At 46.0% G+C, this 17,743-nt stretch overlaps 1 protein-coding gene and 1 pseudogene across 1 annotated transcript in view; one reads left to right on the forward strand and one right to left on the reverse strand.

Moving 5' to 3' along the window:
* On the reverse strand, positions 1-10,294 carry LOC113932090 (annotated as a pseudogene).
* Positions 10,170-17,743, forward strand: part of BCL7B (BAF chromatin remodeling complex subunit BCL7B) — an 18,432-nt gene continuing 10,858 nt past the window's right edge. Inside the window, exons 1-2 of the mRNA XM_027613146.2 lie at positions 10,170-10,384; positions 13,114-13,189. Of these exons, the coding sequence (XP_027468947.1) occupies positions 10,293-10,384; positions 13,114-13,189 (168 nt within the window). The 5' untranslated portion in view covers positions 10,170-10,292. The remainder of the gene's footprint in view (positions 10,385-13,113; positions 13,190-17,743) is intronic.

Here is a 17,743-nt window from a genome sequence, read left to right on the forward strand (position 1 = left end):
TCACTGGAGACCGCTGAGGCTGTAGATGGATGAGTCAGCAGATGAAGGGAACCTGGGCCCCTGAACGACTCTGTGGAGTGGGTCCTCCCTGACCCCAGCATTGTATTGTGACCATGAACAAGAAATAAATTCATGTTGTTTTAAAAGGCATGGAATGAGTGGGGTTGTTTGTTACAGCAGCTAGCCTATCCTGATTAATAGACTTAGGACAGAATGAAAAGGGTCTTCCTTTTATGGAGGAAAGAAAGAAGTTGGGAGGGGCTGTTGACAAGAGTTTAGAGTGGTGACAGGTTTTCAGTGGCTGAGTACATTCGCTGCTGGGCTGGGCAAGGAGACTTCCTGGTGGCTCTGTGAAGTAAGCTTCCTGCTGTTTGGGGGCTGAGTGGCTGTGCACTGAGGGCTTTCCAACTCCATTTTTAATGATGTTGCCTTTAATTATTTTCACACTGCTTTATTATAAAGACAGCTGCCAGCATCTCTCTTCAGTTACCCCTGTGTTGTGATTTATAATAAGACATAATATAGTTTGGTCTTCAATCATGGCCCTGGCTCACAGCTCCCATAACCCTTGTCATTTTCTTTTTATTTTTTAAAGATTTTATTTATTTATTTGACAGAGTGAGACACAGCAAGAGAGGGAACACAAGCAGGGGGAGTAGGAGAGGGAAAAAACAGGCTTCCCACTGAACAGGGAGCCCGATGTGGGGCTCCGTCCCAGGACCCTGGGATCATGACCTGAGCCTAAGGCAGACGCCTAATGACTGAGCCACCCAGGTGCCCCTGGCATTGTCATTTTCTAAGTGTTTAGAGCATAAGGGACAACTTTTGCTATACTATTTGGGGTTTGTTTGCGGGCTCCAGAAATAGCTCCATTATTCCTTATGCCACTGCCCTGCCTGAGGAAGTGTCCTATTTCTACAGGTGAGTGGAAGTAGCCACAGAAGCTGGAGAAGAAGAGAGAACAGGCTCACTCGGGGAGGCAGATGGAAAACTGGGCAGACCCAGTGTCAAGAAGATGGTAAGGAGAGCTCCCTCCCTTCCTTCTTCTTCTTCTCTCATTTCTTCCATACATAGTTGCTGAGCCCTCTATGGACTGTGTGTGGAGTATAGGAGATGTTTCCTTCCTGTGGCTGTGGGGAGAAGGCAGGCCTGGCTGAACATGCTTAGGTTACAAATCTCAAAAGATATTTTTGTTTGCTGGTTTTTTTATGTAAGGAGAATATTTAAATAAATAATGAAACCAGGTCAGAGCCCCCTACTCAAACTTGGATATTCTTTCTGAGCCGGGACCCAATCTGACTGCCAAACTGGGCTACACATAAGATCATCTTTTAAAAAATACATCCCCCACCCCCTCAGCAAAAAACAAAGGGGCGCCTGGGTGGCTCAGTCGGTTAAGCGGCTTGATCTCAGGGTCCTGAGATAGAGCCCCTCATTGGGCTCCTGGCTCAGTGGGAGGGCATGCTTCTCCCTCACCCTCTGCCACTCCCCCTGCTTGTGTTCTCTGTCAGCTCTCTCTCTCTCAAATAAATAAATAAAATCTTAAAAAAAAAAAAAGCACAAATACCATTCAGGAGGGCTCCACCCTCATGACCTAAGCACCTCCCAAAGACCCCGCCTTCCAACCCCATGGTGTAGGTGGTGAAGAGGTGGAGGATTTCAACATAAGAATTTTGCAGGGACACATGCCAAAGGGGATTTAAAGTAGTAGATGGCATTAAACTGGCTTTAAAATAGGGAGATTATCCTGGATTATCTGGGTGGGCTCAATGTAATCACAGGGATATAACCTCCTTAAAAGTGGAAGAATGAGGCAGAAGAAGGAATCAGAGGTGCCGGCGTGAAGAGGACTCAACCTGATGTTGCTGGGTTTGCAGATGGAGGAAGGAGCCAAGGAAAGGGGCAGCCTCCAGAAGCTGGAAAAAGAAAGGAAACAGATTCTCCTTTAGAGCCTCTAGGAAGGAATGTACTTTGATCTTAGCCCAGTTGTCAGACTCCTGATCTATAAGACAGTACTCTTGTGGGACATTAACACCCCACTTACCTCAATGGACAGATCATTCAAACAGAAAATCAACAAGGAAACAGTGGCTTTGAATGACACACTGGACCAGTTGGATTTAACACATATATTCAGAACATTCCACCTTAAAACAGCAGAATATACCTTCTTTTCTAGTGCACATGAAACATTCTCCAGAAGAGATCACATATGAGGCCACAAAACAAGTCTCAACGAATTCTAAAATATCAACAAAGTCATTCCATGAATCTTTTCTGACCACAATGCTAGGAAACCAGACATCAATCATAAGAATCTTATGGGAAGAGCATAAATACATGGAGTTTAAATAATATGCTACAAAACAGTGAATGGGTCAACCAAGAAATCGAAGAGGAAATAAAAAAAAATACATGGAGGGGCGCCTGGGTGGCTTAGTCATTAGCTGTCTGCCTTCAGCTCAGGTCATAGTCCCAGGGTCCTGGGATCGAGCCCCACATCGGGCTCCCTGCTCCGTGGGAAGCCTGCTTCTCCCTCTCCCACTCCCCTGCTTGTGTTCCCTCTCTCGCTGTGTCTCTCTCTGTCAAATAAATAAAATCTGAAAAAAAAAATACATGGAGACAAATGAAAATGAAAACACAACGGTCCAAAATCTTTGGGATGCAACAAAAGTGGTTCTAAGAGGGAAGTTTTTTTTTTTTTTTAAAGATTTTATTTATTTATTTGAGAGAGAGAATGAGAGATAGCATGAGAGGGAAGAGGGTCAGAGGGAGAAGCAGACTCCCCGCCGAGCGGGGAGCCCGATGCGGGACTCGATCCCGGGACTCCAGGATCATGACCTGAGCCGAAGGCAGTCGCCTAACCAACTGAGCCACCCAGGCGCCCTAAGAGGGAAGTTTATAGCAATACAGGCCTACTATCAGAAGCAAGAAAAATCTCAAATAAACAACCTAACGTTACACTTAACTCTGGAAGGTGAGGCAGTGAGGCACAGGGTGACTGAAGGACTAGGGAGGGAAAAAGGGAAGGGCTTGTTTTATTGTTTTAACCTTTGAACTTCACTGCATACCTTTATTTTTTTTTTTAAAGATTTTATTTATTTGACAGAGAGAGACAGCGAGAGAGGGAACACAAGCAGGGGGAGTGGGGGAGGGAGAAGCCGGCTCTCCACCGAGCAGGGAGCCTGACACGGGGAGCCTGACACGGGGAGCCTGACACGGGGAGCCTGACACGGGGCTCGATCCCAGGACCCTGGAATCATGACCTGAGCCGAAGGCAGACGCTAAACGACTGAGCCACCCAGGCGCCCCCACTGCATACCTTTGAAAAAATATTCTATTATAGAAAGTTTCAGAGTATAATGAAAGTAGGGAGAACAGTATCATGAGCCCCTGTGTACCCATTGCCCAGCTTCAGAAGTACTAACATCATCGCATCCTTTTAATTTTCCAGCACGTGGAAGTATTATATATTAAGATAAATATAATGAGGGCGTCTGGGTGGCTCAGTTGGTTAAGCGACTGCCTCCGGCTCAGGTCATGATCCTGGAGTCCCGGGATCGAGTCCTGCATCAGGATCCCCGCTCAGCGGGGAGTCTGCTTCTCCCTCCGACCCTCCCCCCTCTCATGTGCTCTCTCTCTCTCTCATTCTCGCTCTCGCAAATAAATAAATAAAAACAAGTCTCAACGAATTCTAAAATATCAACAAAGTCATTCCATGAATCTTTTCAGATTGCTTCTTATCAGAAGCAAGAAAAATCTCAAATAAACAACCTAACGTTACACTTAACTCTGGAAGGTGAGGCTCGTTGAGCATCTGCCTTCGGCTCGGGTCATGATCCCCGAGTCCGGGGATCGAGTCCCACATCGGGCTGCCGGCTCAGCAGGGAGCCTGCTTCTCCCTCTTACCCTTTCCCCTCTCATACTGTTTCTCTCTCTCTCTCTCTCAAATAAATAAATAAAATCTTAAAAATTATTAAAAAAAAGATAAATATAATGAAAATAAAATACGTGTGCCCAAGCTGGACTGCCAAACTATGGAGATAAAACCTTAGGGACATAAAAACAAAACAAAACAAGAAAAAAAAACCCTTAGGGACATGGCCCAGGAATCTGCATTTTAACAAGTTTCTTGGTGTGGGGGGTGGTTCCTCGTAGTTGGGGGCCACACTGGGCTCTCTCTGCCTCTGACTAGCCCTCCCAGACCGTATTCTTCTTCTTCTTTTTTTAAAATAAGCTCTGGCCAGTTTTATTAAAGAAATATTTTTTTTTTAGATTTTATTTATTTATTTGAGAGAGCGAGAATGAGAGAGAGAGAGAGCACATGAGAGGGGGAAGGGTCAGACGGAGAAGCAGACTCCCCGCTGAGCAGGGAGCCCCATGCCGGAAATGATCCCGGGACTCCAGGATCATGACCTGAGCTGAAGGCAGTCGCTTAACCAACTGAGCCACCCAGGCGCCCTAAAGAGAAATATTTTGTGACTTGCTTTTCACCAGTCTGTTCTGGCAGGATTCTAATGATATCAGAATCGCCTGGGTCAGTGGTGGCCAGTGTGCATACTCTGTAGTATTTCCCACGAGCTGTGCCCAATTCAATGTTATTGCCACTGTTGTGATGGACACCAGTTTTGGCCAACGTGGTGTACTAGTCAATTTCAGATTTCCTCAAGACTGGGCAGCTGTTGGCGAGGGTGACTAGTTCTGTTTTGCCATGTAAGATCATTTTCAGAGTCGGCTCGCACCCCAGCGTGTACGTTCCACTTTCCATAGTGAGTTGGAGCCTGGAGTTGATCGACTGCAGCGACTTTTTCATCTTCTTTTCGGTTGCGACCTTCGTGCCTTAGGCCGGGGAGGGCCACCGCCAAGAGCAGTGGAGAGATGACCAGGGGAGATGTTTTGAAGCCCTCATTGCACCTTCCATTTTTGGAGCTCTCAAAGAATTCCAGAAGGTTCACTGTCCCTGCTTGCAAAGGCACAGGGAGTCTTTCACAACCCCCTATAGGTTTCCCTTACTCCTTAGGACTGGTTCTTGGGCCTCTATGGCTTTACAAAGGAGCACAGCTCCAAAGTGCCTTTGATGGAAAGATGACCCTGATCCTGGTCCTCTGTCTTCTCTCTCAACAGGGCTTTTGACACAACCCAAGAAGGAGGGAAAAGAGAGGAACTCCAGCATAGTTCAGGCACTTCCGCCTCGAGGCTTGTCTTCAAACAGGTTTTCGCAGATACCAGTGTGGGAGATGAACACCCAGGGTTCTAGGCTGGAACCAGCGAGCATAATCAGGTTCCTTGGGCCCGGTCCTCCACTGAAGCAGCCCAGTGAGGATCTCAGCTTTTCAGGAGGTAAAATAAAAGGAGAGCGTTGACAGGGGTGAACTCAGTGCTCTGGGGGTCTGATTAAGGGTCTGATTACATGCATTGGGAACAACCGTGGAGGAGGCTGAGTCTTTAAAGATGGGTATTTTGGGGCATCTGGGTGGCTCAGTCGGTGAAGCATCTGCTGTCGGCTCAGGTCATGATCCCAGGGTCCTGGGATCGAGTCCTACATCTGGCTCCCTGCTCAGCAGGGAGTCTGCTTCTCCCTCTCCCCATGCTTGTGTTCTCTCTCTGTCAAATAAATAAATAAAATTTAAAAAAAAGAAAGAAAGATGGGTATTTCAAAAGGAGGATGGTGAGCGGGGAACAGGGAGCAGGTCTTGTTTAGCTGGAACTGAATACAGGCAGGAGCAGTGGGCACTGGAAACCAAAAAGTATTTCTGCCTGCAAGGCACTTTGTAGTTTACAAAATTCACCCACTCCCCACCTCACCAGGTCCTAAGTGCAGCCCTGTGAGGTGTGAGGCCATTGTTGGTGAACTCGTTTCCCAGAAAAAAAAAAACAAAAAGCAAAATGAGGGGTGCCTGGGTGGTTCAGTTGGTTAAGCAACTGCCTTCAGCTCAGGTCATGATTCTGGAGTTCCAGGATCGAGTTCCGCAGGGCTCCCTGCTCAACGGGGAGTCTGCTTCTCCCTCTGACCCTCCCCTTTCTCATGAGCTCTCTCTCATTCTCTCTCTCAAATAAATAAATGAAATCTTAAAAAAAACAACCCCAAAAAAACAAAAAGCAAAACAAGACTGGGATTCAGAGTGGTCAGGTGACCTATGCAAAGCCATGGCACAAGTATGTGGCCAAGCTGGGACTCCGACCCCGCCTTCTGTCTCTTGGCATTCTTTTCCCTGTGACCAGGGTCATACTGGGGGACCTGAGTATTGCTACAGTGTGAGTTTGAACTGAAACAATGGGGAGCCACAGAAAGAATTTTAGAAGAGCTGTAGTTGGGGTGCCTGGTGGTGGTTGAACGTCTGACTCTTGGTTTCACTTGGGTCATGGTCTCAGGGTTGTGGGATTGAGCCCTGAGTTGGGCTCCATGCTCAGTGGAGAGTCTACTTAGGATTCTCTCTCTCCCTCTGCCCTCCCCCCTGACGCTCTCTCTCTAAAATAAATAAATCCTTAAAAAAAAAAGAGCTGTGATTATCATAGGTGTGCTGGGCCTTGGGCACGTGTGCTGGTTAAGGGAGACTGAGCGCTGCAGTGGGGCTACGTCGCTCTGACAGAGAAAGTGGGGTGCTCTACAGGTCACATGGACAGGGCAGGGAGGGAGAGCATGGCTGATGTGGGCCCTGTGGGGAAGAATGGTGTTCATTCATTCATTCATTCATTCTTCCAATCTCTCTTTAGTAAGTGCCTTCCCTGTGCTGAGTGTCATGCTAGACATTGGGGATGTAATGGTGAACTTGACCACAGGGCTCCGACCCTCACAGGACTAACACTTCAGGGGACAGTGGATCATAAGGAGCAAATGAACAAGTACAAGAACTTCCAATTGTGGCTAAACATAGGATCTTCCTGACCATGAGCACGTGTCACCCAGTGTCCTGTGGTCTTCAGGGTGGCTTCTCTTGCTCGCCCTGGAAATCCCTGCCCCTGAGTGTAATGCAGACTGTGTTCAGGGTTCTGTGGGGGTTCAGGGAAGGGAGGCATCCTTCCTCCTGCTCAGAGTGACCTGGGGAAGGCTTCATGGAAGAGGATGCATTGAGGTTGGGCATTCACTCAACAAATATGTAATGAGCACCTACTGAATACCAGGCTCTGTTTTATTTTGTTATTATTATTTTTAAGATTTTATTTTTAAGTAATCTCTATACCCAACATAGGGCTTGAACTCACAACCCTGAGATCAAGAGTCGCATGCTGTACCAACTGAGCCAGCCAGGCACCCCCCAGGCTCTGTTTTAGATGCTACTAGGGATAATCATTGAACAAAATGAAACAGACCATGTTGTACCGTCTCAGAACTACTGAAAAGAGGATAGGTAATAAGCAAGGGAGACAAGAAAAATAGTATCTCAGGGGGTGATGAATGCTCTGGAGAAAAACAAATTGTGGACGGGGGATAGTGAGTGGAGGGATGGATACTACGTTCTTTGATAGGTGGCTAGGAAAGGCTGCATTGAAAAGATCACATCTGGCTAAAGATCTGAAAGATGTGAGAGAGTGAGCCATGAAATATATAGCGGATGGGTGTTTCAGATAAAGGGGCCTGCAGTGCAAAGGCCCTGAGGCAGAAACTTTACTGGATGTTTTCAGATGAGCAAAGAAGGCCAGTATGGTTGGAGCAGAGACAACAAAAGGTAGAGTTATAGGAGGCAAGGAGGTGTGGGGACAGGTGGGGCATTGTAGACCACTGTAGCTTTTACTCTGAGAGGGGAAGTCACTGCCATGAGGGCAAGTTGCCCAAGGTAAGGTCTGGGCTGGCTCATCTCTGTATCCTCCTCAGCATCTAGCACAGGGCTTTCACCTAAAAAAATATCAAGATGCAATTTTTAAAAATTTTAAAAAGATTTTATTTATTTTAGAGTGAGAGAGCATGAGCGGTGGGGGGGGGGGGGCAGAGGGAGAGGGAGAGAATCCTCAGGCAGACTCCCTGCTGAGCACGGAGCCCGACACGGGGCTTGATCCTAGGACCCCAAGACCATGACCTGAGCCGAAATCAAGAGTCAGACACCTAACCAAATGAGCCACCCAGGCACTCCAAGGTGCAATGTTTTTTAAGGAAAAGGATGTCAACCGAGGGCATTTGTGTGGCCCGTAGGGAGTAGTTGGTAGGTACCCACTTTGATCATTCTCTTATGTAGAGATAGAGATGAGGTGGGGAATACGGCTAGGTGGACAAAGGTGGGCAGAAAACAGGGAGCTCATTGGGTGTTCAGGGCAGGGGATGGCCCGAGGACAGTGGCTGACTAGCAGGGTGGGCTGGAGGAGAGACGGGTGTAGGACCTAAAACATAGGTACTGCTGGAAGGAGCAGTGGGCCTTGGGGTAGGGAGAAACCGTAGGCAAGGAACCTCAGCGAGGAGGCTGGCCAGGGCTTGGACAAGGGAGAGACAGAAGTTAGATCGAACCGCCAGAGGTTGTTGAGCTGTGTGCTTACAGGAGGGGAGCTGTGAACAGCATTAGAATCCTAGAGAGCTGGCCTCTTTCACGACACTTACCATGTTCTGCCTTGTGTTTTCTTTTCCTCCTGCTTTCCTTACCCTCACCTCAAGGGCAGGGAGTGTGTCTTACTCATCTTGGCATCACACAGTGTCCATATGCTGTAGGGTGCTCAGGCAGTACTTACATCGAGTTATTTTGGATCAGTTGGGCTTGAGAAACAGATGTGCCACCTTTATCACATTAGTTCTAGAATCATCCCTTCCCTCCACATGCTGGTTCAGCTCTTCCAGTCCTCAGGCAGATGCTATTCCCAGCCCTCTCATTAGCAAGACAGCATATGCTTATCAAATCATGATGTTAGTCAGTCATGAAAGCCTGAACATAGTCAGAGGCTGTGTCAAGTTCAGAGTTAGCTAGGCATTTCTCTGGGACACACAGAAGGAAGTTTCTCTAGAGGCGAGAGAAGTAGCCACTACCTAATCAATTCAAACTGTCACCTGCCTCCTTTATGTCTCCTGAGGCAGTTACTATATAGCCCTCCCTAAATACTGCAAGGTATCAGTAAATGCCTGTGGTGGTGGGGCGGGGGGGGGGGGGGGAAGCAAGGGAGCTGCACTCAAAATTAAACATTCACCCAAACATTTATTGAGCATGTTCTACAATGTGTGGACACAGGCCCTGCATGTACCCTATTTTCAGAGGTCAGCTTCAAGGCTGTATTTTCCCAGAAGCCTCTGGACACCCCTCATTTGGATTAAGGCTGTCATAGCACCTTGAACTTACTTCAGCCTATCATTTATAAAATGGCATTTTATTTTATTTTAAACATTTTATTTATTTATTTGAGAGAGAGAGAGAAGCGAGAGAGGGAACACAAGCAGGGGGAGCGGGAGAGGGAGAAGCAGGCTTCCTGCTGAACAGGGAGCCCGATATGGGGCTCGATTCCAGGACTCTGGGGACTCTGGGATCATGACCTGAGCCGAAGGCAGACACTTAACGACAGAGCTACCCAAGTGCCCCATAAAATGGCACTTTAAACACCTGTTTTCTGGTCTGCATGTTCTTCTAAACTGGAAGCTCTTTGAAGGCAAAAACCCAGATTTTGTCCTCAGCATTGACCACATAGCCTTGTACAATGCAGGCACCACTCGGTTAACGACTGCTGAATTAAGTCAGACAGTGCTGTAGAGTGCTAAGTGTAACCCGAGAATATCAGGGGAAGGCTTCTCTGAGCTGGATCTGGATGTTAGAAGAGTAAGTGGTCAGTTCACCAGGTAAAGCGATGAGAGAATTCCAGCTAGGGAACAGGTGTCCGCAAAGTTCGGAAGAAAGGTGTCAAATTCTGTGGTTAGAGCGCAGCAGTATTATCTGGAAAGCAAGGGCGCTGGAGATGAGAGGCAACAGAACCACGCACCTGTTAGGGTCAAGTGCCTAAAACATAGGTAAAGGCAGCAACCATGGCCAGAGGACAAAGGTGCCAACCTCCAAACCCCCTGAGAGCCAGGGACCCCACTGGAAGCGCCTCGCACCTCGCCTTTCCCGCAGCACGTGCCGCCCGCCCGCCGCGTACCCCGGCTTCCTTGGTGGCCGAGGGGACTCCCGGGGCGCCCAGGGAGGGCCGCCCGGGGCGGGGCGCGCAGGCGCGCTGAGGCTTCGAGCCCCAAGAGGCGGGCGTGTGCGCGCACTTCCTCGCGCACGCGCGCACAGAAGTGGCGACGGCCGCGGTGACGCTGCTGCGGCGGGCGGGCGGCGGCGCGTGAGGCGCGCGATTCCCCGTGTCTTGGGAGCAGTGTCCCGGCCCCCGCCGCTCCCGCTGCCGCCATGTCGGGCCGGTCGGTCCGGGCCGAGACCCGCAGTCGGGCCAAGGACGACATCAAGAAGGTGATGGCGGCCATCGAGAAAGTGCGGAAATGGTGAGGGGCCGGGCCCGAGGGTGCCGGCGCAGTCGCCGGCCCAGGCCCAGAGGCGCGCGGGACTGGCTGGCGGGGTGGGAGCCGACCCGCAGACGCTTGGGGGGAGGGGGGAAGCGGGGGAAGGCGGGAGGAGGGTGCAGCTCGCGTCGGCGTGAGGTCAGAGGGCGCGCCGACTGCCACCAATCAGGGGGTCGCCCGGCTCGCGGGTCCGCCCACCTGCCGGAGGGCCGCGAATCTCCCGGAGGGGCTGTCGGCTTCCGGCATCGCTGGGGCTTTGGGGCTTCGGTCGCACGCAGGATCTCGCGGCTTCCTCCCTTCGGCCGCGGGTCTGAGAAGCCTTTCGCGTTCTGAGCTGCCCAGTATACAGCTAACAATCTCTGGGGGGGTTCCCGCCGGCCAGGCCGAGCGCTCTATGTATTAACTCGTTTTAAGTTTGGTGAGAGCTCTTGTGACGAGAGCAGGTGTGGTCATCGGAATCAAAACCCCTCTCTTTCCCCCAATACTGGCCCACACGGAACCGTGTGGCTTTCTTTTTCTTGGTGCTACGAGTTGTTGGTGAAGGAGTCGAGACCTACCCTCATTTGGAAACGGCGGGCCGGTTGACCGCCTATTTTGTATCAGGAATTCCGATGCATTATTAACAGCCAACTGTTTGCTCCAACTTCTTGAGTCCTTTTCTCTGGCAACTAGTAATAGTTTTAAAGCCCAGGAAGGGATTAGCTCCCTCCAGGAAGCCTTCCTTCCCAAGACCTCCACCCCCTATAGGGGCATCATTACCTTGGATTTTTTTTTTTTTTTTTGCGTGTTTATGTGTTCAATTCCCCACAAGTTCTTTATCTCTTTGTATATAAGGGTTTTATATGTAGTTGGGACTCCTACATGTTAGTTACATAATTAATGATTTTTACCCCCTCCAAATCTAATCCTCTTAGAGTTTTTAGGTGAAACCTAAGAATCACCACACCTTTCTCTTCTGGCCCTCTGCCCACCGCCCCCCCGGCCCAACTCCAGCAGCCTAGGCCAGATGACCATCCTCTCTCACCTGGAACTCTTAGCTTGCTTCAACTCTTGCTTCATTACCCAGTCCATTTGTCACATTGCAGTCAGTGATTTCACTTTTCTCAAGTGTAAATACTATCGTAGTACTCCCCTGCTATAGAAACAATGCTTCAGTGACCTCTTCTTGCTCTTAGGTTAAAGACAAAAGATGGTGCTTGCTGCCTCACCAGACTGGCTCAAATTGCCCTCTTTCCGGGGGGTTGCTGGCTGACATGCTGCCTGACATCCTCTACCCTCTCCTCCTCCTTGCCTAGTTAACTCCTAGCTCTGTATAAAAATGCTTTCTCGAGGGACACCTTTCAAGATCCCTAATCTAAACCAGGTCCCCTTCATAGAACTTTCCACAGTTGTATTAGACTGAATCATAAGACATTTCCTATATTTGACTTTTTAACTTAACAGAAGTGGCAATTTGATGTGGTTAAACCTAATGATTAAGTGACTGTGAAATGAGTTGTTTGATGTCAGTTTCCAACTGGAATGAGGCTCTGTGAAGCTAGGAGCTGTACATCTTGCTGCCTGCGTGCCCAGGGTCTATCACAGGGTCATGTATAGTATTTGTTGAATCAGTGAGGAAGTGGAGTGGTCTGTCCAGGAATTAATTTCAATTTCCTAAGTCTGTGTTCATTCTTCTTTCTGTTTGCTAAACAGCATCATCAATATCAGCAGTCACAACAGTTATTTTTTTTTGCTTTTTTGTAACCTCACATTTGGAATTGACAAGTTCAGAAGTCATACTTCAGACTCCCCAACTCTGCTTGTCCATAATCTGGTCCTTATTCAAAAATGTCACTTGCATTTCCCCAAATGGGGGAAATTTTTTTTAGGCTTATTTTTTTTAAGGCTTATCTCAAAAGTAATTTTCTCTGTAAGATAAAACCTTAAAGCACTCTTTTCGTGGCCCCGTCTTCACCTCCTTCAGAAACCAATGTAAGACTTAGAAGCATCTTATGCTGCACCTGTGATTATTTCTAAATGGAATCATGTTTCAACATAGAGTTACACAGGAGTCCTAAGAATTCTCCTTCTATGCCATAGCCCAGTTTTACCGTCTTTCAGCCTTCTCAACTTCCTTATCACCTTCGTGTATCACAATGATGTCCTTACTTAGTTTTTTATTCCTATGTGCTATGTGGGACCGTATCTTATACATTCTTTATCTCCTGTAGGGCCTTGTATAACAGGGCTTTATAAATATCAGTGGAATTGAATTAATTTTTCAAAAAGAAGTAATGCCAGGTAGATACCTGAGTGTGAAAATGTGCGGGTACTCAATATGGGTGTAGTCTGGGAGGTAAAAAGAGCTTTGGTACACTGAGAAAAGGCAAGTCTCAGAGCCAAGGGAATTTGATAGAGAAGTCTTTCTGGAAGGGATGATTTTGCAAGGTAAGGTAAAGGTATAATTGGATGGGAAGTAAGTTTAGAAGGCATTTAAAATTGAAGGAGCTTGGGACACGTGGCTGGCTCAGTTGGAAGAGCATGTGACTCTTGAAGTCGGGGTTGTATGTTTGAGCCCCACGTTGGGTGTAGAGATGACTGAAATTAAATAAACTTAAATTTAAAAATTTTTTAAAAGATTGAAGGAACGATCTGCTGAGAAGTAGAAAATCACATTATGAACAAAAAATCTGTTTCATTATTATCGGTTTTAAGAAATGTCTTTCTTTCAGGGAGAAAAAGTGGGTGACCGTCGGTGACACGTCCCTTAGGATATTTAAATGGGTTCCTGTGACAGATAGCAAGGAGGTAAGTGTGGAAGAAAATCAAAACAACAAAAAGGTACTGTTTACTTCCTTTTGTTCTTTCCTTGATTTTCTCTTAGTAATAAAGGAATTTATTTCCCAAAATTGAGTCGAAAGTACTTCAAGGCACCCTGTGTGGTTGATCCATGCAAAGCCTCTCTTACTTTATTATTTCTCCCCTTTATTCCCTTTTCTTAACCCATTCTTTTTTTCTAAGGCTTGGTGAACCACAGCCTTGTGATTGTCAATATGGTTTTATTGGAACACAGCTATGCCCATTGGTTTCCTTATTGTCTGTGTCTGCTTTTGAGTTGTAATGGCAGAGTTGAGTAGTTGCCCTAAGACCTACTCGCATGCAAAGCCTAAAATATGTCTTATCTGGCCCTGTAAGAAGAAGCTTGCTAACTCCTGCTCTTCCCTGATTAGCTATCCACTATAGTGTATTCTATGTGTTTTATATGTATATATACTTTCCCAATTCTTCTTCCATGGGTTTATGTGGATAGCTGTGTATTCTTGAAAAATACATAGCATTGGGGCACACGGAGGGTGCAGTCAGTTGAGCGTCCACCTCTTGGTTTCGGCTTGGGTTGTGGTCTCAGGGTTGTGAGATCGAGCCCCACATCGGGCTTTGCACTCGTGTGCGGCCTGCTTCAGATTCTTCCTCCCTTTCCCTCTGCTGCTCGTGCTCGTGCTTGCACGCTCTCGCTCGCTCTCTAAAATAAATAAAGAAATCTTTAAAAAAGAGAAGAGAAGAAAAATACTATAAAACACATACAGAAAAGTATAAAAAACATAAATGTATGGTATAATGAAGAAACATAAAACTGGCACCCTTGTAAAAACCACCCAGGTCAAAAAACGGAGCATTGCCAACTTCCTAAGACCTCTGTTTGACTCTTCCCAGCTTCCCCTCCCTCGCCAGAGGAAATCTCTCTCCTACTTTTGCTTCTCTTATCACTTCTCTACTCATTTGTAAAAACTTTTAACTGTATGTAAACAGCATCATCTATTTTTGTGTGTCTTGCTTTTTTTTGCTCAGTATTATGTTTGTAAAATTCATCCATGTTTTCTTTGGAGCCATTTGTCCCTTTTCATTGCTGTATGGAATTTTATTATAGGCCTGTACCATGATTTACCTCTCTAATCCTCCTGTAGATGGATATTTGGATTATTCCCAATTTAGGGTAGTAGGAACAGTGTTCCTGTGAACGTTCTTATTTGGTATATGGGTCAGCAAATGCGTGGGTTTTCCTAGGATATATTCTTAGGAGTGGAATTGCTGGGTCTTAGAGTATGCATATGTTGACCTATGGTAGCTAATGCTAAATTGTTTCTCAGAGTGATTGTACCAATCTGTATTCCCACCAGAGAAATAGGAGAGTTCTCATAGCTCCGAATCATCATCAATGTTGGTATTGTTACTTATATGTAAAAATATCTTGTGATTTTAATTTGCTAAGTATGTAATTACCAACAAGTTTGAGTACCTTTTCAATGTTTAGGATTGAACCTTTGGGATTTCCTGTTTCAGAAAATGCCTCTTTAATCCATTTGATTGTTTTTTCCTTATGACTTAGTAGGAATTCTCTGTGTTCTAGATACAAATCCTTTATTGATTATATACTATCCAAATCTTTTTCCATTCCACGGCTTGCCTTTGCACTTTCTGTAGGCTGCCTTCAGTCACAGTTGTTAATTTTATTATTATTATTATTATTTTAAAGATTGTATTTATTCATTCGAGACACAGAGATACAGAGAGAGCGAGAGAGCATGAGCAGGGGTAGAGGCAGAGGGAGAAGCAGGCTCCCCGCTGAGCCAGGAGTGGGACGTGGGGCTCGATCCCAGGACTCTGGGATCACGACCCGAGCCAAAGGCAGATGCTCAACCATCTGAGCCACCCAGGCGCCCCACAGTTGTTAATTTTAATGTAGACAAAATAATCTTTTGCTTTATAGTTAGTACTTTTAAATATCTTTTTTTTAAAGATTTTATTTATTTATTTGACAGAGAGAGACACAGCGAGAGAGGGAACACAAGCAGGGGGAGTGGGAGAGGGAGAAGCAAGCTTCCCGCGGAGCAGGGAGCCCGATGCGGCGCTCGATCCCAGGACCCCGGGATCATGACCTGAGCCGAAGGCAGACGCTTAACGACTGAGCCACCCAGGCGCCCCACCAATTGTTTTTAATAACTGCTGCCTGAGAGACGCCTGGGTGGCTTAGTCATTAAGCGTCTGCCTTCCATGTGGGTCATGATCCTGGAGTCCTGGGATCAAGCCCCATGTCGGGCTCCCTGCTCAGTGGGGAGCCTGCTTCTCCCTCTCCCTCTGCTGCTCCCCTATTTGTGCGCTCGCTCTGTGAAATAAATAAAATCTTAAAACAAACAAACAAAAAACAACTGCCCAATCTTTCCCCAGAAGGGCTGTACCAGTGTAGTTAGTACACTTCCCCAGGAGTGCCAGGGGCTTCCCATTTCTACAACTTCACCAGCATTTGATACTGTCAGTCCTGCCAGGCTGCTAGATCTTTTTGTTTATTTTACATTTCCCTGATTACTCATGAGATGGATGATTTCATCTCTTCAGGTTTCCGTTCAGATTTCCTTTTTGAATTCATTTGAATATCCTCTTCTCTGTTTTTTCTTTTTTTGCGTATTTTTGTTTTGGGTTTCCTGTCTTTACCTTTCTGATTTGCATGGATTCGTTGATATCCTAGACACAGAAAACTCCTGTCAGATTTGTACCTTGCAGATATCTCTGACATGTTGCCTGTCTGATAACTTTGTCAGTAACAGGCCTTTAATTTTTTTGTGTCGAATTAATCAACTTCTTCTTTTCTTTTTTTTAAATATGGTTTCTTTTTTTTTTAAAGATTTTATTTATTTATTTATTTGAGAAAGAGAGAGAGAGAGAGCATGAGAGGGGGGAGGGTCAGAGGGAGAAGCAGACTCCCTGCCGAGCAGGGAGCCCGATGCGGGACTCGATCCAGGAACTCCAGGATCATGACCCGAGCTGAAGGCAGTCGCTTAACCAACTGAGCCACCCAGGCACCCTAATCAACTTCTTCTTAAGGTTTTTGCTTTTTGAGTCTTGTTTCAAAATTATTCTCCACTGCATGGTCATAAAGAACGTCTCCATCTGTTATGTTTTGGATATATTGTTTAATGATGGAGATATGAATCTAATTTTAATTTTCCATCATACAGAGAGCTATTTGCCCTAATACTATTACTAAATAACCTATCCTTTCTCTCTTGATTTGTGATGTCAGCTCTGTTGTGTGCCATAGTCATATCTAGATGTTTTTGAGTTCTGCATTCTATTTTGTTGTTGTTTATTTCCTCCTGGGCTAGTGTGACTTTTATTTATAATATTATATTAAATTATACTAAATTATATTAATTTATATATAATTTATACTAAATTATAAATTTATTATTAATATTAAGTAGGATGAATTTTCTGTCTTGCTGTAGGTTTTTGGGAAGATTAGCCTTTATCAAAATAAAAATTCCCTTCTCTTTTTAGTTTTCTTTTTTTTTTTTTAAAGATTTTATTTATTTGAGAGAGAGAGAATGAGAGACAGAGAGCACGAGACGGAAGAGGGTCAGAGGGAGAAGCAGACCCCCTGCTGAGCAGGGAGCCCGCTGTGGGATTCGATCCCGGGACTCCAGGATCATGACCTGAGCTGAAGGCAGTCGCTTAACCAACTGAGCCACCCAGGCGCCCCCTCTTTTTAGTTTTCTAAGATTCATTAAAAATTATGAATAGATGGGCGCCTGGGTGGCTCAGTTGTTAAGTGTTTGCGTTCGGCTCAGGTCATGATCCCAGGGTCCTGGGATTGAGCCCTGCATCAAGGCCCTCATGGAGCCCCACATCGGGCTCCCTGCTGCATGGGAAGCCTGCTTCTCCCTCTCCCACTCCCCCTGCTTGTGTTCCCTTTCTCACTGTGTCTCTCTCTGTCAAATAAGTAAATAAAATCTTAAAAAAAAATTATGAATAGATGTTGGGCTTTATCCAGCATGCAGATTTCCTCCTCTAATCTGTAATGTATTAGTATGGTGAATTATATTAATAAAGCGTCTGATGTTGAAACTTTTACATTCTTGTAGGCCTAAGAGAAATCCTACTTGGATATGCTTTCTTTCCCCCCCATAGAATGTGGTGTTTAATTCACAGATATTTCATTTAAGATATTTGCATCTGATTCATAAGTGAAATTGGTCTACAATTTTCTTTTATTATGCTGTCTTTACCTTGTTATGGTATTAAGATTGCATTCGCCTCCTAAAACAAATTAGGCACTTTCCCCTCTTTTGATTTCTAGAACAACTGGTATAAAATGAGAAAGTTTGGTAGAAGTCACCTTTAGTACTTTCTGGGCCTTTGGTGGAGGGGTGTTAACTGTCATCATGGTAGCTTTAACGGTGATTGGTGCATTTAGGTTTTCTCTTTTTTTGGTACTTATTTTGCATTTTATATATTTCCTAGAAATTTATGCAATGCAAATAGACCATTGGTTCTTTAATAGGGTTCAGTGCTAGGTCCTCCACTTTC

The sequence above is a fragment of the Zalophus californianus genome, chromosome 10 (assembly GCF_009762305.2).
Source record: "Zalophus californianus isolate mZalCal1 chromosome 10, mZalCal1.pri.v2, whole genome shotgun sequence".
Lineage (NCBI taxonomy): Eukaryota > Metazoa > Chordata > Mammalia > Carnivora > Otariidae > Zalophus > Zalophus californianus.